Source organism: Pseudophryne corroboree, chromosome 1 (genome assembly GCF_028390025.1).
Source record: "Pseudophryne corroboree isolate aPseCor3 chromosome 1, aPseCor3.hap2, whole genome shotgun sequence".
In the NCBI taxonomy this organism is placed as follows: Eukaryota; Metazoa; Chordata; class Amphibia; order Anura; family Myobatrachidae; genus Pseudophryne; species Pseudophryne corroboree.
In genome coordinates, this window is record NC_086444.1 from 562,763,907 (window position 1) to 562,786,335 (window position 22,429).

Below are 22,429 nucleotides of genomic sequence, written 5' to 3' on the forward strand. Positions count from 1 at the left end.
AGACGCAAACAGATCCTTCTTTACCTCCAGGTCAGGCACGCTTTCAGTTCTAACTACTATGTCTCTGTTCCCGGCAAGAGGGTCCTCACTGGACTCCCCATCTGTCACTTCCCCAGCCAAACTAGCAAAAGGCAAAGGGCCAGAAAGTTCCGAAGACCCACGTACATCCATAAAATCACCGGTATTATCAACTGGCTTTTTACTTCTCACATCTGTTGATAACCGTGATTCCCACAGTTTCCAAAAATGAGGAAAATCCCTCCCTATTATGGCCTCATGCACCAAGGTAGGGACCAGTCCCACTTTAACCATTGCTGACCCACAACAAGTTTCTATATTCACCTCAGCAGTGGCATAATGTTGGGTATCCCCATGTATGCAAGTTACCCCAATAGGTATTTGCTGGACCTTTAAGGGGTTCACTAACCCAGCTTTCACGAGGGTAACTAAACTTCCTGAATCTAGCAAGGCCTCTACCCGGTTACCCTCTAAGAACACATCACACATTTGTTTTTCCAGCTCAGGTGAAGGTACCACAGTACAGGCTAACCTAGCAAAGAAAGACATTCTGCGACATTCAAAGGCAGCATCACATTGCATGGGTTCTTGCGTGACTGGGCAATTGGCAATAACATGACCTGGCATACCACACCTAAAACATTTAACCACACGATTATCAACCCGTTTGGGCAGCATAGACCGTTCTAGCCCCATTGGCCTGTCTCCAGGGCCAGTGTTTACAGTCTCTCCAGCCTTGCGTTCTCTTAACCGCCCAGCAACGTTTTCCCACGGAACAGTCTTACCAGTCTTTACTGAAGGGCGCTGTCGAGGATCTATGGGTTGCTGGGTGGTCATCAGTAGTTCCTCTGCTGCCAAATACCTCTCTACCATGTCCACTAATTGGTCAGCAGTACCCGGGTTTCCATGGCTCACCCACTTGCGCAGGACCATGGGCAAAGATCTCAAGTAGCGGTCCATGACGACTCTTTCCACCATCTGGGGACCAGTTAATGTCTCTGGCTGTAGCCATTTTTTTGTTAGCTGAATAAGGTCGTGCATCTGGGAGCGCGGAGGCTTCTCCATGGCGTACAGCCAACGGTGCACCCGTTGTGCTCGTACTGACAGCGTGACTCCCAGGCGGGTCAGGATCTCAGTCTTTAGTTTATCATAGTCCCGAGCCTCAGCAGGGCTTAAATCAAAGTAAGCTTTTTGGGGCTCACCTGACAGGAAAGGTGCCAGCAGACTGGCCCACTGTGCTTTTGGCCAGTTCTCACGCTCTGCAGTTCTTTCAAACGTGGTCAAGTAGGCCTCCACATCATCAGCCTCTGTCATTTTCTGCAGGAAGTGACTGGCCCGTATAGAACTAGAGCTGGTCGGAGCACTGACGGCCACATCTCCAATCCGGGCTGCAAGGCTCTGCACCACTTCTGTTAAGGCCTCTCTATCCTGACGCTGTTGCCTGTAAAGTTCATCAACAACTGCCTGCTGTTGTCTCTTATTTTCCTCCATTGCCACCTGCTGCTGTCTTATATTTTCCTCCATTGCCACCTGCTGCTGTCTGTTGGCCTCCTGCTGTAGTCTCCAATTTTCCTCCATTGCCACCTGCTGTTGTCTCCTATTTTCTTCCATTGCCACCTGCTGCTGTCGGTTGGCCTCCTGCTGAGCCGCTGTAGCTTGCAGCAAGGCTTTAAGCAGATCCTCCATGTCGACAGATTTTTCAGGCGGCTTTGTAGCTGCTTTCACCCAGGACATATCAAACCCTCAGGGGTGAGTCTCAGTAACTTCACACTGGGCTGTATCTGCATAAACCACCGTTTTCTGCAGGCCTCACAAAGCTGCTGCTTTCACTTATGCGCAGAACGGTGTGCTCGCATTCTCCACCAAGTTGTAACACTGTAGGGGTGCAAGGCGCCTTTTCCTGGGGAATATGGCCGCACGCAGCAGCTGAGGAACAACACAAGTCCAGTTTCTGGTACAACTGACCCCGGCCAGTTTTATTGAAACAGAAAATAAAACAAAACCCAAAAATAAAAATACCTTGCCTGTCCGGCACTAACTAAACATAAGATATTCCTAACTGTCACTAAACAAAACACAGAGTTCTTCAGTACATACTGTATAGCTTACTTGCATCAGAAAGCGTGTCTCTCACACACAGATCCTGCAGCCTTCCCAGGCAGTCTGCCCATACTAATCAGGTTAGAAGCACTATATCACTCTTACACAGCTGAAACCCTGATTAGCCCTCTGTGAGGCCAAAGACCCGAACTGGGCCAAATGTCTAGAACTCGCCTTATCTCTCTCTCAGAGCCTTTACCCAGCTTTTACAGCAAACTGAAAAGGTTCAGACAAAACAAAAAGCATTTTTCCTAGAAGTTAACATTTTCTAAAACATGTAAGACAAGAACCTGGGACAAATATACCTGCCCTCAAACACTATCCCAGTGTTCTTGTCACAATATATATATATATATATATATTACACACACATACATATATATATATATATATATATATATATATACATACACATACACATACATACATACATACATACATACATACATACATACATACATATGTTTACCTTTATATGGGGGGGCATCAATATTTATCTTGCTTCCGGGCAACTGGGACGAACTTACGCCACTGGCACTATATAAGAAACTGTAAATAAAGAAATAAATAATGAATAAATAATACATTTTGCAATAAAATTGTGAAAATCTGTTGATTCTGGAACCTGAATTTATCAGATTTGTATGCACACACGTCTGAATGGTGATCCCGTTGCTGACTTTGAAAGTAGTCTGGATAACTTACTCAATATAGCACTTAAACTATTTTAGTAATATTTAATATGGATTTTTTTCGTGAGCTGTTGGGTTATGATGATTTGGTTACATTAGTGGTGGTAGTTGTATAATTTATAGGGTTTGTCACTGTAAAAAAGGTTATTCTGTTATTAGTGGAATTGCCCTTGGAATTGCAAAAACTCTGATAATGTCAGTTTTGCGAAGATACCACATTTAATTTTATCAACAGATCAGTTATTTACAGATTTATTTCCTTCTAAAAAATTCCAATACTGGGAAAGCAAAAGCTTCCACCAGGTCTGGAGAGTAACCCGCACCGTGATCAATTAATTGTGATATGTGGTACAAAACTGGGATGCCTTCTATTATACTGTGATTCAACCACTAATTCTGGGAGATACACATATATCTTAATGTCTATGAAGGCTCTAGAGGTGCTACCCACTGGTTTAAATAAGGCTGAAATATCAAATCCCCATAGAAAGGGGAAAGAGGGGAGAAACCAGTTACACATGGGTGCACACTACCCAACTGATCAATTAATATAGATTTTTTTCATATAAATATATATATATCCACAACAGTAATATTGAATAAAGGCCTCAAAACCTTTTGATTTAAGTTATGGTTTTAAAATAATATAGTTGTACTCTTGGGACTGAATATGTCCTTTATTAGTGTTCGAGCAAAGTATTAAAATCCAAAAATAAAGAAAAATGATTCATATTTTCCTCTGTAAATAATACTGTTAAGGCTTCAGTGCACATAAGCATATAGGTTTCTGTAGAAGTTTAGCACTGACACAGTGCTGCATATAAACTCTTTCGTGTTTCATGTACTGACTCAAATACTTGAAATTATACAAAGGGAATAACACAATTGCTTTGTTTTTAAATCTTTATTCACTTTATGCTTATTCTTTATTCTCTCTCACATTTAGGAATAATTTTTCTTTATTTTTGGATTTTAATACTTTGCTCGAACACTAATAACGGACATATTCAATCCCAAGAGTACAACTATATTATTTTAAAACCATAACTTAGATCAACAGGTTTTGAGGCCTTTATTCAATATTACTGTTGTGGATAAATATATTTATATGAAAAAAAATTCTATATTAATTGGTCAGTTGGGTAGTGTGCACCCGTTGTGTAACTGGTTTCTCCCCTCTTTCCCCTTTCTATGGGGATTTGATACTTCAGATTTATTTCCTTATTTATTTCCATTGGGCTGCATGCTGTCATTGCCAGAAAACAGATTAATCATATAAATGCCCATTTGAATCATTTGCACCATTCCCTATTTTCTGTCTTGGGTCTCTTCTTCCCTTGCTGTTCCTGTTTAGCCTTTTTATGTCTTTCTAACTGATTTTACTGTGTCTCACCTGAAATAATGGCAAGTCTTACTTACAAGACCTGCATGTTTTTTAAACCACTAATCAGAACTGGTTCACTCTTATTAACCAGCTAACAGTCCAGCCTTCCAGTTGTGTATTGATAGAAAATACTGTTGATGATTTAGGTAAAATGCAATATGTCAATCACTTTTTCCCCTTTATGAGTGGTATCTATTTTCATATTTTATTTTATTTTTTACAGTCAGGACAGCCGAGTCCAGCAAGTTCTACATCCAGCTCAAGTTCCAGCTTGGCGCCATCTCATAACCACAGACAAGGTATTAAACTAATAATGAATCGTTACTGTTTTATGTTAATAGTGTGAAAGGGTGGACAGAAAGAATCAGAGTTGCTTAATGCGAGTGAGGGTGCACTGGAGAGGAGGATAGTGCAGGATAAGAATTATTAGGGTGGAGGGCCCTGCATATGAGAGCTTATATACTATTTGATTTGGAGAGTTAAAACTGGATGGTGATCTGGAAGGATAGAGGATGAGAGTTAAAAATAGGAGAAGAGTTGTTGGGCTTTACTGACCAGGGATCAGATATTATAAGTTACCAATAAGGTTCTTTGACCATGTTAAATACAAGATTGTACAGGATGTACTGTAGATTTCTTAGATTACTTAAAAAAAAAAAAAAAATCTTTATTGACGCATGATAATTACATAGAAGCCATCAAAGATGCACTTTCCATATGAATACAATAGAGCACACCATAAAACATTTATCCAATCATAATCATACTAAATTAGCAATACAGTCAAAAACTGTATCATCCCAGAAACAAGTTTGGGAAAATGGTGTGAATCCGAATCCATGTCTTCCACCTACCTTCCATCAATTTATAAAAAGAAATCATAATAAAAAAAGAAAAAAGAAAAGATGAACTCCACCAAGGTTTCAACCAACCATAATCTAGTCCTCATCCAAAGAAATTGGGAGATCTTTAGAATATATACACATTTGGTACCATAAGGTATTCCAAAACACTTCCAGATCTGTTCTTTAAGAGGGTGGGCCAGGGTCTCTATATAAATTTCCCATGTTTTAAAAAAAATAAAATAAAAAAAATAGTAAATTTCTCCTGTTGTAGAGAAGCCTCCAACCATTCCATTATAAAAATATGGAAGAGCTTTTCCAAAAAGAGAGAAAATGAAGTGGGCGCAGGTTGTATCCAGAGCTGCAGGATACACTTTTTAGCTACAGCTGATATAGCTATTAGCAATTACTGTACCTCTTGCGCTACTCGAGTGCTTTCAGCCAAGATGCAAGTATTAGGGCTACTTGCATCTTACTTGATACTAAAAGTAGCATTATTTCTAGTTACCTGCACATAATCAGTAAAGAGGGCATATTTTAATTTTGAAGGGCAGAATTTTAGACATGATGTATAGCTACAACTACAGCTACTTTAGCTATGCATCACGTCTAAAATTTTGCCCTTAAAAATTAAAGTATGTCCTCCTCACTGATTAGGTGCAGGGTGATAGTATGAACGTTATAAAAGAGCTTAAAGTGGTGTTGGTAACACCAGTGAATAATTCTGTTAACCAGTCACACTATTAACAGAATTTTTCAACCAGTCACTAGCTGCAGGAATAATTCCAGAGAACTGAAAAAGAGCGAATGTAATCCCACTACACAAAAGTGGAAGCAAGGAAGAGGCAAGCAACTATTGACAAGCGAGCCTTACATCAGTAGTATGGAAATTGATGGAAACACTATTAAGAGAAATAGTTGTGTAATATCTCTCTCTACCTTACAGAATCACAAACAGCATGGATTTCCTGGATGGAGATAATGGGGGTCATTCTGAGTTGATCGCTCACTAGCAGTTTTTAGTAGCCGTGCAAACGCTATGCAATCGCCCACTGGGGAGTGTATTTTAGCTTAGCAGAAGTGCGAATGCATATGCAGCCGAGCTCTGTAAAAACAGTTTGTGCAGTTTCTGAGTAGCTCTGAACCTACTCAGCGCTTGCGATCACTTCAGCCTATTCGTGTCCGGATTTGACGTAATACACCCGCCCAGCCACGCCTGCGTTTTCTCAGACACACCTGCGTTTTTGCAAACACTCCCTGAAAACGGTCAGTTGACACCCAGAAACGCCCCCTTCCTGTCAATCTTCTTGCGGCTGTCAGTGCAAAGAAAAACTTCGCTAGAACCTGAGCACAACCACAAAGAGCTTTGTAACCGTATGTTGCGCGTGCACATTGCGGGCCATACGCATGTGCATAAATGCCGTTTTTTTCACCTGATCGCTGCGCTGCGAAAATCGTCAGCGAGCGATCAACTCGGAATAACCCCAATGTCAAACAAGTATTTTTTCCTTTTTTGACTGGATGACTAAAGTAATAGATCAGGGTGGGGGGCATAGATGTAACTTATCTAGACTTAAGTTTTTGGCATGGTCCCACATCGTAGATTGTTAAATAATCTTGAAAGCTTGAGATTGTATTCTAAGATGCCTTTCTATCGTTCTGTAATTTCCTCTTGGATGTCATCTTGCCACCTCAAACTTAATATTTCCAAAACAGAATTACTGGTTGAGATCCCGACAATGAATCCTACCACACAAGCTCGCTGCCTAGGTGTCATCCTCGACTCTGAACTGTCAGTTGTTCCCTACAGTCAACCTGTCTCTAAACCTTGCAACATGCATCTAAAAAAAATATCCAAAAGACGACCATACCTTACACAAGACACTGCAAAAACTCTAATCCATGCTCTCTTTATCTCCCGCATTGATTATTGCAATAGTCTTCTTACTGGTCTTACAAAAAAAGAGACACTCACCACTACAGTACATTCTGAATGCAGCTGTGATGCTAATCTTCTTCGCTAGACGTTCATCATCTGCAGATCCACTCTGTCAGTCCCTCCATTAGTTACCTGTATTCTACCGTATTCAATATAAAATATTTTTACTCCCACACAAGGCCATTAACCAAACTACACCAATGAACATCTCTTTGCTTATCTCAAAATGTCTCCTAATCCAACCTCTTCAATCTTCACAAGATCTATGTCTCTCATCCACACTTATTGTTTGCTCCCATTCCCGATAGCAGGACTTTCTTTGGGCTGCACCCACTCTGTGGCATTCCCCTTTGTGATCAATAAGACTCCTCTTGTCTCCATACCTTCAAGTGTTCCCTGAAAACTCACATCTTCAGGCAAGCTTATCAAATTCCGTAACCGCCCAAATAACTTTCATAAACTTTCCTATCCAATACATCCACATTGTACAGTCCACACAAATCTCCATATATTTCTCTTTCTTCACTTTCCCATCTTTCTGAGCCAAGGCCAACATTGCTGTGTGACCATATCATACAGCCCATCAAGAACCTTTGCAGTCTAGTGTACCATTATGCAATAGATAACACCTTTCCTTGTGTATTAATGCCTACTTCCCTATAGATTGTAAGTGTGCGAGCAGGGCCTTCCTTCCTCTGTCTGTTATTACCCAGTTTTATTTTATCACTGTTATTTTGAATTGTAAAACGCAACGGAATTTACTGCGCTATATAAGAAACTGTTAATAAAATAATAAGATGGTTAAATGGATAAGATCTTGCTTGCAAGAAAGAAAGATAGAAAAAAGATTTGTAGTAAATGAAATGCATTCACAGGAGGCAAAGGATACTACTGCTTATCTGCAGCCTTCATGAAATTTTTGTTTCCTATACAAAATATAATGTTATGCTCACAATGTATTATCATGCAATTTCATGCATTGTGAGAGACAACAATGCAGGTGAATATAATCTTTGAATATAGAGTTCAATATTATTATTTTTTTACAGAGTTAGTTTTCATATAAGTCTGTTTTGGCAAATTAAATGCACCCTCCTACCCCCCCCCCCCTCCCCGCCTTCACATGACATGCCTTGAGCCTGTGTCTGTGCAGTAAATTGACTATATCTGTGAGCCAGAAAATGGGCTTGGCTCATAGTTCACGCAGTTGTGACTGATACACTTTGCACCCCTAAGCAGTGGAGATTCTGCTGAGATATCTTATATGCAAGTTCCACCGCATGCTCAGTTGCTAAAAATCATGAGCTCTATTTGAAAAGTAGAGTTGAGTGCAACTCTGCATCAGGCCCAATGTGTTTTGTGTCTGCTCTGTGCACTGTGGCAGCCGCCCCCTCCTTCTCCCTCTTCTGCCATCTGTGACATGCTGAGTGCTGTGACCCTGTGGCAAACATACTTTCCTAGGATACTGTTCTCAGTATGCCCATTGCATTTTCAGACACTGACAGGCCATCATGGGACACGTAGCTAAACATTTTGGTGCCTTGTGCTATGACGATCATTGGCGCCTATTTAAAATAAGAACCGCATGCGCTAAAACGGGACATGGTCTCATAGGAGAAGGGGCGTGGCTACACGAGTACTCCTAATTCAAATTATTCCATACATTATTGCAACCGTATTCACTTCAGACAGCGTAGTGCCCCTTTACCCATTATGCCACACAGTAGTAGTGCCCATTACACATTATGCCACACAGTAGTAGTGAGGGGAGAGTGGTGAACTATGCCTGCAGTACCTATGGGGCTGACAGGCAGCTGCTACGGTTGATCGGCTATAGGAGGAGGAGCGTCACTCCTCAGTGCTGCTGTGCTGCCTTGCCTCCTTTGGCAACATACATTGCAGCAGGTGCAAAAACACAACAGCGTCCGGTTCTGCCCCTGGGACATCCTGCGTTCTTTGTGCGGCAACACGGCCTAGTTAATGGCTCTGTCACGTGTTGTGGCCTTTCAACCATACTGGCCAAATTGAATGATGTATATAGCTAATTTTGAGACTCATCGCGTTGCTCTGTGAGATTAATAGAAGGAGAAAAAATTATGTGAAAGGAAGTAATGGAAAATAAAGAGGGTCAGGGAAAGAATTACCAGAATTACCACTCTCAAAATGAACAATGTTACCAGTGCTGTAACTATACATTTCATTGCACTGTGCCAAAAAGAGAATTGGTGCCCCATCCCCCATATCAAAAATGCTGACAGTGTGTGCCAAAGGCATGTGCCAAAGATATAGGGACGTGACTTCATGGTGAATGGACGTGTACACAGAATTGTACCAATTCATATTACACCGCACAGTAGTACCCCTTATACATGTTACACCACACAGTAGAGCATCCAGGTCAGCCAGAAAGATTCCAGGAATAGAGGGAGTGGACCTGATACACACTACACATATGTATAGTTAGTGAATGGGGACACCCTAAAATTGCACAGAAGAGGGACCTCCAGCATCAGAACCCTCCAAAAAAAGCATGGAAATGTAGCTTAACCAATCAACATATTTTGCAGCTCCTCATTTTACTATTGTTGGAATCTCAGATGGATAGCATATCTCCGGTGTTAGGTCCCACACTCCTTGATACACCTCAGAATTCACCTGCATGCAACTAAGCATAAAGTCATGTATTACTCACTAATCATCAGAGGACCCTTTTGCAGCGCATGTTGCTATTTGATCTGCTTATCTGGCATCCCTGGATTCATGTTCGACTCTTATCAGCCCACATGATAGTCCAGAGAGCCATAGTTCCTTTCCTGCTTGTTATGTTCCCTCTATGCATTACTCTCTCCTACTGCTCTTTTTACATGGTTAAGTTCTACTCAAAGCCACAACGTGCATAATGTACTTCCACAAGGGAATACCTATTCTGTGCTCCCTACTCTGCTTAATTTTTGACCCATACGCAATCAGCATCACAATGCCATAAACGTTGAAGAGACAGAAATCGGTACAAAACAAAACAGGAAAGAGGGTGTGGCCATGGGTAAAGGGGGCATGTCTCTGATGTGCTGCCATTTAACTCTATGGGACTACAGACCATAAAAAATCGGTACTGTACCAGCCAGAAAGGTACAGTTGGAGGGTATGCATCACCTCTAAAAAACCTATGTATCAAAGCTTCAGAGCCCTTATATCCTAGAGCAATACGGATTTAATGGTCACATAACCTATAGACTTCTGATGCATTTTCTTCCCCTCCATCCTAGAAATAATCACATTTTGTTCATGCTCTGCCTGACGCGCAGTGAACAGGCTGGGACAGAACCTGGTAGTATCATGATTTCGGTAGGAGCCATCACACTACTTTACACTCTTTGTGAGAACAGCCTTTTATCAGATGAGCTATCCCAGAATGAGTTTATTGGTAAGTTGATCCAAAGTATCTCATCACTGCAGATAGCAGTGATAAGATATTATAGAGTTGGGCAGTTTCTGTGATTCTACACAAGTAGACTTGTCTACTTGTGTCTTCTCTGTCTCCTCTCATGACTCCACCCCCCCCCACTTCCTCTACCAGTAGGTGTCCCCCAAGGTTCTGTTCTTGTGCCTCTTCTTTTCTCTCTCTACACATCCTCATTAGGTGAGCTCATTAGCTCTTTTGACTTAAAATATCATCTCTACGCTGACGATACTCAAATCTGCCTTTCCTCCCCTGACTTCTCCCATGCTCTCCTCACTCGTATCGCCAACTGTCTCTCTGCTATCTCCTCTTGGATGTCTCAGCACTTTCTTAAACTTAACATGTCTAAGACTGAGCTGATCATCTTCCCTCCCTCCCGCATAACCTCACCTCCCACAATTTCATTATCCATTGATGGCACAACTATCTCCTCTAGCCCCCAAGTGCGATGTCTTGGAGTAATCCTTGACTCCTCCCTCTCCTTCAAACCTCACATTCAGTACCTCTCAAAAACCTGCCATTTCCATCTCAAAAACATCTCCTGGATCAGACGCTTTCTCACCTAGGATGCTACTAAGACACTCATCCACTCACTGGTCATCTCCAGATTGGACTACTGTAATCTCCTCCTTTCTGGCCTCCCCCAAAAATGCCTCTCTCCACTTCAATCTATCCTCAATGCTGCTGCGCGTCTCATCTTCCTCACCAAACGTACTACATCCACATCCTCTCTCTTGCAGGACCTTCACTGGCTAACCTTCCCATTCAGAATCCAATTCAAGCTTCTCACACTCACCTACAAAGCCCTCACCCACTCTTCTCCCTCTTACATTTCTGACCTTATCTCTCTTTACATTCCCACCCTTCCTCTTCGCTCTGCTAGTGCACGCCGTCTCTCCTGCCAACTGATTACTTCCTCCCACTACTACCTACAAGATTTTGCACATGCTTCTCCCTATCTCTGGAATGCTCTACCTCTTCCCATCTAACTGTCCACCTCTCTACAAAACTTCAAACGGACTCTCAAGACCCACTTCTTCACCAAACCCAGCCAACTCTCCTCCTAACCCTTTTGTCTATGCTCACTGTCTACCCCTTCTGTGTCACTCCGGTCTGTCAGCCCCTCACCTTTTAGATTGTAAGTTCGCAAGAGCAGGGACTTCTTTCCTCATGTGCCTTTCCTGTTCTTACTTACACTATCTTATACTCCATACTCCCTTTGATGGCACCTAACCCCGGGTTTTCTGTACCTGTCCTATATTGTCTTGTACTGTAAGCGCTGTTTTCTTGTTTGTTCATTTGATTATGTACTGTGTAATGGGTGCTGCAGATCCCTTGTGGCGCCATATAAATAAAGGATGATGATGATGATGATGATAATAATAGACCCTAGAAATCTACACATCTGTTGGAGTGCAGACAAAAATAAAAAATAAATAAATACTGCAGGAGTAAAAAAGTTGTAACCTGGAAATAGCATCCTTACAGAAGGTCCAAACAGTTCAGATAACGAAACCATCGTAGATTCACTTATCTTGCTGTTTTTCAAATATTTCTACATTGTGGTATTACTTTGTATAAAAAAAGAGTAGAGTACAGGTTGAGTATCCCTTATCCAAAATGCTTGGGACCAGAGGTATTTTGGATATGGGATTTTTCCGTATTTTGGAATAATTGCATAACATAATGAGATATCATGGTGATGGGACCTAAATATAAGCACAGAATGCATTTATGTTACATATACACCTTATACACACAGCCTGAAGGTCATTTAATACAATATTTCTAATAACTGTGTGTATTAAACAAAGTTTGTGTACATTGAGCCATCCAAAAACAAAAGTTTCACTATCTCACTCTCGCTCAAAAAAGTCCGTATTTCGGAATATTCCGTATTTCGGATATTTGGATATGGGATACGCAACCTGTATTATGTTTGTGTGTTCTGTGCTATAAGATGATGTTGTTATTATTTATTATAATTATTATTATTATTTTTTATTTTTTTGACAAGTTTAGTATGAGTAGTGTACTATATTTTGGGGGAGGTGACTGCACACTTGTTGAACATAATGAGGGCTAAAGGGCAGTAGGAGTGATATGAAAGCACAATAAAACTCACATTAAGACTTCAGAAAAGTTCTTGCTTGACCACAATTTGACCTTGAACTCAAAGGAGAACGGCAAAAACTAAATAGATCAAAAACAGGCAAACAAAAGCTGCGGGCTTCAGAAAAGCCTGCAATCAAATTGATTTGTTGTCCTGGTATTTTTTTTCTTTGTTAAATTCACCATCAAACTTTCCTTTAACTCACCGTGTTTTTCCTGTAGTTCACTATCTATTTTTAGATTGATGCAGGGAGCACAATTATGTTTTATTAGATTGTTCCATTATTTTATGTTTTCTCTGTATGTAATTCTAAACCTGTATTGCTGAATTAAAGCAGTTTTCAGAAAAAATATGTAGTGGAAAAAGATGTTATCTATCTTTATGTTTTAGATGCCATCACAAATTAAATATAAACAATTGATTTATATCTCATTTAGGCAGGCTTTTGGCCCAAGTTTAGGTCAGATTACCAGCCCACCTGAGTGTTTTAAAAAGAGTTGGTCTTGTGAGATCAAAAGCTAGACGCAGACCACAATACATTTTTCTTTGTGAATTCACATTTTATATGTACTGTATAGTATTGCCTTTATCTTTTTGTGGAAACTATAAATCTTTACTCTGTCATTTTTCTTTGTCCCTGTTTCTAGCAGTGCTCACAATAATGCCATGCTAAACAACCAGAGGCATCATGCTTCTTTGTTGATATTCTTACCCCAAAGCTGTTGTATGTTAGGTAAGATTGACTGTTGGGATAGCATAGAGACTGTAGGAAAAGGACATACTGTAAATAGCTCTGTAGTGATGGATACAGTAAGTCTTGCAAGCTGGGTTATATACTTTACAGATCGTTATGGATAGGGGTAGTCTAACTCAAAGAGTGATTGCCTTCCCCAGGTCCTTTTTACTTTCTGCAGAAATTACTCATGCTAGGAGATAGAGACTGCAGTAAGTATGGGTTTTTGCTGATTGGTATAAAAAAAATTATGATTCTGTGAATCATTCTGGCTTTACTGCTTACATATGCACAAGTCTCGCCTCTCTAAACTGGGTCACCCAAACGTCATTGTTTACATTATAGGGCAGGTTATGTATATGAGGGCTGATTCAGAGGTGGGTTTTTACGCTAAAAATCAATATTTTAATATCTGCGCATGTGCTGGCATTTGGGCAGCATTCCAGAAAATAGTGCGTCAGCCCCATATTCTGAGCGTGCTGAAGTCAGTGACTGCGTCTTTAAGCGTAGCTTCACTGCGCCGGCATCATGATTTCACTTAACATCATGAGTGACGTCAGAGTTACTCAGGTTTCTGATGTTCACTCAGATGATCCCATGTTGGGTCTTCAGACCCAGCATCAGTTCATAGAAGCCAGGAATTGGGTGTCTTTTTACTCAACGCCTCCTACGGCGACTACACAATATTGCACAGCTGCTGCATACAAACAGTCAGTGGCTGTGTTAATAGCGTCCAAATCTGAATTCGCCCCATAATTAACTGATTAATTAATTTAAACTGATTTACCATTTTGTTTTTGTCCTGACACGGGAACTTTTCGAGTTCTGAACTGTAGAAGAGTTAGAGGATAGAGTAAGTAACAATCCTGCTAGAATACATGGTGAGACACAAAACCCAAGGACTGTAATTTTCCTGTAGGCATCCTAATTGGCCAATAAAATAGGTAATACGCAAGGAAAAGCTGCTCTATATCTGTCAAGAGAAAATGTAAGCTATTTAATTAGGACTGTTGCTGTTAGAACAACTCCGTGACTTGTCTTATTCAGATATACCCCCTGATCTGTCTTTTATTCAGATATTCTCCCTGATCTGTCTTATTCCGATATACCCCCGGATCTGTCTTTTATTCAGATATACCCCCTGATCTGTTTTTTTATTCAGATCTACTCCCCGATCTGTCTTACACTGATATACCCCCTGATTTGTCTTATTCAGATATATCCCCTGATCTGTCTTATTCAGATATACCCCCTGATCTTTCTTATTCAGATATAACCCCCTGATCTGTCTTATTCAGATATAACCCCCTGATCTGTCTTATTCAGATATAACCCCCTGATCTGTCTTATTCAGATATAACCCCCTGACCTGTCTTATTCAGATATAACCCCCTGATCTGTCTTATTCAGATATACCCCCTGATCTGTCTTATTCAGATATAACCCCCTGATCTGTCTTATTCAGATATAACCTCCTGATCTGTCTTATTCAGATATAACCCCCTGATCTGTCTTATTCAGATGTACCCCCTGATCTGTCTTATTCAGATATACCCCCTGATCTGTCTTATTCAGATATACCCCCTGATCTGTCTTATTCAGATATAACCCCCTGATCTGTCTTATTCAGATATAACCCCCTGACCTGTCTTATTTAGATATACCCCCTGACCTGTCTTATTCAGATATATTAGACGTCAGTATCATTTAGCACATGCAGTAAATTGTGAATGCTTTTATAGAATATTTTATTTTTCCCCCAACTTTTGAAAGGTTCTTCACGCTTTGGAAAACTCATTTGTTTCTTAAATATTTTATCATTGAGGACTTTGCTGAGCACAAAATGTTTTATGCCTCATTTTTGCTCTCTGCTAAAGTTTCAATTAGAACCTGCATTCACAACATCACCCAAGGTGTGGGAAGCTGGTGTTCATCTTCATATTGGCTGACATGTCCTAGATTTACAAAACAGGCTAGTGATGCTGCTCTTAAAAGAACAAATATAGATTGATGTAACATGATGCAAATTGGTCTATTTAGTCTAGGGTTAGTTTAATCCAAGGGTCCTAAAAAGCCAAGTGCACTGAAATCTGGAAATTCAGTTTAAAGTGGCATTCCGTAAACTATACATTATAACAGAATATTACGTACCTGGGCTCCAGTTTGTGATATGCTGCAGTCTAGAGCGGCGAGCTTTTTGTCATACGGACAGTACTGTATGTTGTAAATATGTTGGCAGCAGGAACAAGGAGAGCGAGGCTATTCTTCAACAAATGTGGGGGGATCTGGATCAGGTTTATCCGCTGATCCAGACACGTAATGATCTAATATAGAAATAATGAAACTACCCTCAAAACTGCAAATACAGTTGTGTCTGGAATTGTTCTTTATGTTTACTTTTTACCTCATGGTAACATAGTTTCTGAGGTTGAAAAAAGACAATTTGTCCATCGAGTTCAACCTCAGAACCCATGTTTCCTTAGTGCCAACTGGGGTTTAGTTTTGTAACTGTATTGTATAATTTATCTCATTAACTTTGTTACTAGACTACTAGTACAATAGTTATTAATTAGTACAAATAAAAAAAAATTACATTAGACTGTAGCCTATAGAAGCAAACATTTTATTGCTTGAGGTGACAGCACATTTGTGTTGATTGCACCGTGTTATTACACTAGCTTTATATAGTAAACTTTATTATCTTAAAACATTGTGTCCAACGCAGTATCTAAATTATTTACTAAAATAATGAGCATAAGTGTAGATGGTTGTTTTTTTTGTAATTAAAATGTAACATTTTTATTCTACATTGAGGATTTAAAAAATGTATCTACATCCGCTTCACTCTACAAAACAGTGCCCATGCGTACTTGGATTTAACAGATAAGGCAGTGGTTCCCAAACTTTCTGGAATCATGGAACCCTAAAGTGTCAGCATGTTTCTCACGGCACCCCTAGGATAAAAGTTTTTTTATTGATAAATTTGGAAAAAAATAAGTTACATTAAGTCAATTGTGCCCACCCATCATTCTTAGGTTCAGTTATGTGGTGGAGGTCAGGGTTGTGCTTGTGACATATTTTATGATTGGCAGCCACCAGCATTTTGCCTGTTACTTTGACCATAAACATGTGATGGATCCTGGAGCACCAACCCATAGCACTCCTGCAAGAGCCTTGCGGCATCCCTGGGTGCCTAGAGACACAGTTTGGGAACCACTGTTTGAAGGAATGAAGGCATACTGTACCTGTCAAATAATATGTTCATTTACTTACATCAATAAAAATTCCCTTGGATCTGTTGATGCCGCTTTCCATTTGTATTGTTCTTCCTCATTGGAGCAGTTGCCATTTTTACCCAGTGAACCATATTAAGTAATCTCTAAGGCTGAGAAAAAGTTGGCAGAAGACATGTACTGTATAAATATTTTACGCTTAATAACTAAGGCACCATCTTGTCCTCAAATATGCTAACTTGCCTAGGTTTTTTTATGTCTTGTCCAGGCACCCTGAGGTCCATAATTAAAGACTTGAATTCTGATGAGAACGAGGATGAATCTGATGATGGAGAGGACAATGACTCTGAGAGCGAGAGGACTATACACATGCATGGAGGAAGTCGGGCTCGCAGGTACCTGATACACGCATGCCATTTGTTTTATATGTGGGCACTATCTTGTTATCATAATCCGCTGATAAGAACATATTAAGGTTTCCGTTTTAACTGTACACAAATTTCAGTTCAGGTTGGATTACATTTACATTGACCCGCTGGAAGTAGCATGTTTTAGACTGTAAGTAACCAAGCGCCCAAGCCTTGCGTGTGACACTTGTGTTGTAAGTACCACGTACAACACTCCCATTACTTATTTGTTGCTCTCCGTGGTGCTGCCTGAAAATCTCATGCAGTCAGAATGTCTATGATCACAATGTCAACAGCAGAAATTTACGTTGTCATAATGGTGACATTTCCATTAGGGTTATGGTTAGGGAAAGAATAGATTAACTGACCATTGCCAACAGTTGAACAGTGCTGGTATTGCATAATAAACATGTCGACATTACAAGCATGTTGACGTAATAAATGTCAACAATGTGAACGTCAACAATATATACTGTAACACACCCATTACACCAGACATGTCAAACTTGTGGCCCTCCAACTGTTGTGAAACTACAAGTCCCAGCATGCTTTGCCAGCATACCTTCCACTGATCAGCTGGTAAAGCATGCTAGGACTTGTAGTTTCTCAACAGCTGGATGACCATGAGTTTGACATGCCTGCATTACAGGGTTCTTTAAAGAACATTTAATCATTCATATCATAACTTACAAGCGGTCTTTGAGCTGCAGGAAACACAGGAGTGCACCCTAAGCCTGAGCTATTTTTCTACTGACCTTAAATGTTGCTTGATGCTATTAAACATCTGTCAGAGCATGAAATCTGTTTTTGCAGTCCCAACCCCGGTCCTTCCAGGGTTGCTCCGTGTACACTGTACACAGATGCAGTTAAGTGTTCTGCCAGCTCTTGCAGATGACATCATCTCCAAGCCCCAGAGATCCAGCTCTCCCTATGCTGTAAACAGGACCCGAGTCGAATGACCCAGGTTAGACGTTCTCACGGGTCCTTCCCATGTACAACCCTGCAAGTTACCCGCATTGGATTTCTGCGTTACTGGACCCAAGTTATTTTTCAGGGACCCTTTCACACTAAACTTATTGTCATGTGACACGTTAATGTGAGCCTGCAGTCACAGTTATGCACTAACATTCCAATGTAGGTAAATGAGATCCATTTATCATGAATAGGTAAGAAGGTTGATACATAAGACAGAAAAGTTACATGAAACCTGGAATAAAATCTGTAAAGCGCTCACATGCTGAAGTGCAGGCATATTATGGTCTATATGCTTTGGAATGCTCTTGATGCTTTGGAAACAGTTAGTATGGTAACAAATATTAGATTCCATAGACTAATTATATGATTTAGCTGCAGATATCTGTATTACTGATGTATAAAACGTTGCTTCCATAACACAGCAGTGCCATTAGCCGAATGCTAGAATGTTGTCCTATTTTGTGTCTACCTATAGATTGCTATCTTCTGAGTCTTTAACCACTTGCCTGGTATGGTCACATCAGATGCGACCAAGCCAGCAAGTGCTTTATCTGACCTGGTCTCACAAGATGCGACCAGTGGGATACACACTGTTTGCAGCAGGAGAAGTGTAAACTAACCCACCCAAGCCCCACCAGTGTTCTTGGTGGCTGCCATGGAGGTTAAGCGGAAAGTTGTTTCTGATGGTCACGATGTTCCGATGGAGCCAACTAATGTTAATTTCCCCCCAAAAAATATATATTTTAAAAATTTTTACTAAAAACAATTTGGATAAGATTAAATACATGTTCTTCACCTAGTTCACTTATTAAAAAAACCCAACAATTAAACTCTCCATGACCCAAGCACTCGCGCTTCTTGCACACCAACTTATCTATAAATAATACACGGACAACAATGGCTGCGGTGAAATGGGTCAGCTTTTTTATTGAGAGGGATTAACTATTTAGATTTTAAAACTAACTAATGTATGGTGGCAGGGAAAGCACGGCCTAGTATAAGTCAAAATAAAACAATAAACGTTGATAACTCGGGCTAACTGCCCGACAGGCAAGGACGGACCAACTGCCCCTTTCCTTGCCCGTCTGACTCGCCAAGGCAGACCAACTGCCCAAGCCTTGCGGGGACAACACCACAAACTGATGAGGCCATCTCCCCACATCAGCATTGACTTGAGGCAGCAGTTCAGCCATGCAGAAGGAGAAAGGAGGGCCCACCTGGTCAGGTGATGCCCTCCGGTCCGCCTAATTGACCACGCCCATACTCCTACCTGACCGAACTGCCCCCAGGGGAAATTAACCTATACCTAATTATACCAATACCTAAGCCGTTCTGAAACCGGCCACACCACAACCCACTCAATTACAGCCGACACAAAAACTGCACTAAAACCAACAGAAAAAAGGGGAGGGACGGGTGGGTAACATCCAGCAACGAAGAGAGACTGAGTTACCAGAAGATTCCTTACTTGGCTCCCTAAACTACCTCCCACATCTACCTAAACCAATCACGGACCTATCAACAAATTTTAACCCCTCCCAGCAAAACAGCTAACCCTTCGTGTGCCTGCAAGAGCATGAGTTCACTGGGCCAGGAGGTTTATGACACTCCTCTCATATATGATTGCCCTCCGTGTTCTTTCTAAGTGTTTTTTGTGAAAAAAATTGTCAGTTAAGTGGTAAAAAATACTGCAGCTAGCTGAATGCTGCATGTAGACCTTATGTTTTTGTGCTCAGTGGACCTTTTGCATATTTTGCGTGACCTCTGCGTACAAAGATGAGAAATAACTGAAAGTCAAAGAAAATCCAGAGGTTAAAGTCGCTGTTCCCTAAACTATAGCAATGTGTCAGTCTCTGAAATCACAGCTCAGGTTGCGTAAGAGCCAATACTGTATAGAACTCTTTGCATAGTACTCCACCACCTCCTAATCCTCTCATATGTCGCTTTCATTCTGCAGAATTAGTCTAAGTGATGGAAGCAATAGTGAAAGCAGTTCAGTTTCATCACCATTACGAAATGAGCCTCCAACCTTACTAAAAACGAACAATAATCAGGTAAGTTTGTTGAGCTATCACTGGATCTGTACATTGTAATAACTGAATCAGTCTAGGAATTCTATTCTAATTCGTCACAGTATTTCTTATTCTTGGGTCGTCCACATTAGTGATACTATAAACCATGCGGTTTTTATTCCAGTGTGTTAGGCTACCTAAACTGCCTTTTGTCTTATGTTTTTTTTCCACATCACATCAAGGGCATGATTCGGCTGCAAATCTGTTAACCTTACAATGGGAAAAGAAACACATGATCTGCCCACACACTGTTCTTTACATAAAGCACATAATATACATCGACGACTCAGCTTCTCACTGGGATACAATGCTGCCTACATTTACACACTGCTGCTGTAACAGCAGGATGACTGTGCATGTATATTTAACAGCGCAAATAGCCTTCCCTGACAGAGGAGTACGGTAACCATGTATTACTCCTGGCTGCCAGTGAGGGTCTCCGAATGCGTTAACATTTCTGTATGCCTGGGTTGTTTTGTTAAACTATCATTGGTCTAGTCTCTATGGTCTAAAGCATGTTATCCAGCCTAGTTAGTGCAATTATAAAACATATTTCATCCTCCCCGATCATCTGTAATGACATTAACCTATTAAGTCTCGTGCCTGACTAAAATCTAGTGATTTAATCCACAAACTCATTACAAAAAGGAAAACTGAAGAAATTACATTCATGTGTGATTCAATTTTATGAAAACTAATTAGATGAAAGCAGATGAGTAGATGGGCAAGAATTAAGCCACAAATATTTAAAGCAGATTTTTATTTAATTTGCATGGTTGCCGCAAGTATAGACCGTAATAACATATCCTTTTCCAACTGCCAGAAAAAGACCTATATCTGTTATGTTCTTAAATCTAGTCATTGTTCTGAGATAAAAGCTGCCTGTGAGCTTCTTAAAAGTCCCTTTGAACAGTGTGCGCATATTGTTCTGATACCCCTTTGTTCATGCAGCATTTCACTATTTCTCTTTGGATTATTTAATGTTCTGCCAAGCGATGCCCAACATAAATAACTAGTAAATGAAAAACACATAAAAGTGTACAGTGAATTGTGTTTTTCCATTGCTTTGTTCCATGCAACATGCATTTGGGAATTATACCCAACTACCCCCACTTCCCATAAAGAAAGAAAAGAAACATGCCTACAGAACAGGAGCCCTGGCCCCTGCAGCTGGTAAACATTTTAAAAATAAAAAGTTTATTTTTGACCTAGCTAAAGTGTCCTTGTCACGATAGCCTTTGACTTCATGTCCAAGCATGCCATACTGTATCATGCATGTCATGTCATGTGTACTTCCAATGCAGCTATTTTATTTGGAAATATTATGTACTGAGTATTGGGAGAGCAGTGTGAAGCAGCACATACTGTATCAACTGTCTGCTCTTAACTGCTTGAGACACACTCGACAGAAGTCAGGATGGGTGTCAGACTATGCTGCTCTAACTTACCTCTTCTGGCAGATTTCACCACTTTCTGCTGCTGCTGGTGTTGTAAGCTCTGTGGCTACACACATGGATCCTGGGATTTTGAGGTCCACTTTGTAAAAGGAATAGGTACTTTTCACCTTCTTGAAAGCAGGGTAATGAGTAAACACAGTAGTCTAGACCTAAACTTAAAAGCCCACAATAGGGAATACATACGAAATGCCGGCGGACGAGATGATGGCAATCACATGACTGACCACGACATCCCGACATTGAAGATGCCAACATCGGAGGGGTTATTTCTACCGCTTGCTCATTGTTTTAAGTTCTGCACTGAGCGTCCACTGCGGATCGCACTGACAATCCCCCTTCTTGTTAGTGGATAAAAGACAAGGGGGTGTGCAACATTTTTAAAGCAGGCAGCATGCAGGCCTTGTGTGCTGTCCTGCAGGAACTGCATCATGTAATTAGATGCATCACTGGGTGCACTCTAGCTCCTCTACCTACAACCTCTAATTGGTAGGCTAAGACGGTAGGCTTTTGTGGTCATCAAAAACCTCTATTGATTGACTGTAACTCACCACCTACGTGTCTGTCTCTCCTTTTTTTTTTCCTTTGTATAGTACCTCTCTACCTACCTCAGTCTCTCTCATGGGTGTTGTTGCCTCTGCCGCATCCATGTGTACCTTTGCCATCCCCATGTTTTCCTCAGCCTCCCAGAGATTGCCTCTGCCTCCGTTAGGGATGAGAGGGAGAAGGAGGCAGTAAGAGGTACAGTGGATGAGAAGAGGAAGAAGTGAGGGAGAGGTAGGGAAGCTAATCCTGGGATTTCGAACTATGGGGCAGTTATAAGTGCACCAGCCAATCAGCTCCTAACTGTCAATTTACATATTGGAGCTGATTGGCTGGTGCACTTATCACCGCTTTATCACTTCTCCAGGCTTAATACATCTGCCCCTATGTGTTTTCCCGTCCGCAGCTCTGCTTTTGCATGAAAATGGGGCTGTTTTCGAGGATCTGGTTTTGCCTACCTGAGG

At 40.8% G+C, this 22,429-nt stretch overlaps 1 protein-coding gene across 3 annotated transcripts in view; it reads left to right on the forward strand.

The window, feature by feature from the left end:
* The window catches only part of MLLT3 (MLLT3 super elongation complex subunit), a 344,116-nt gene that overhangs the window by 295,248 nt on the left and 26,439 nt on the right, over nucleotides 1–22,429 (forward strand). For 2 of the 3 annotated variants that reach the window (XM_063914163.1, XM_063914165.1), the window contains exons 7-9: nucleotides 4,418–4,493; nucleotides 16,762–16,909; nucleotides 19,854–19,950. In XM_063914163.1, the coding sequence (XP_063770233.1) occupies nucleotides 4,418–4,493; nucleotides 16,762–16,909; nucleotides 19,854–19,950 (321 nt within the window). The remainder of the gene's footprint in view (nucleotides 1–4,417; nucleotides 4,494–16,761; nucleotides 16,910–19,853; nucleotides 19,951–22,429) is intronic. The other variant, XM_063914164.1, reaches the window with a different exon arrangement.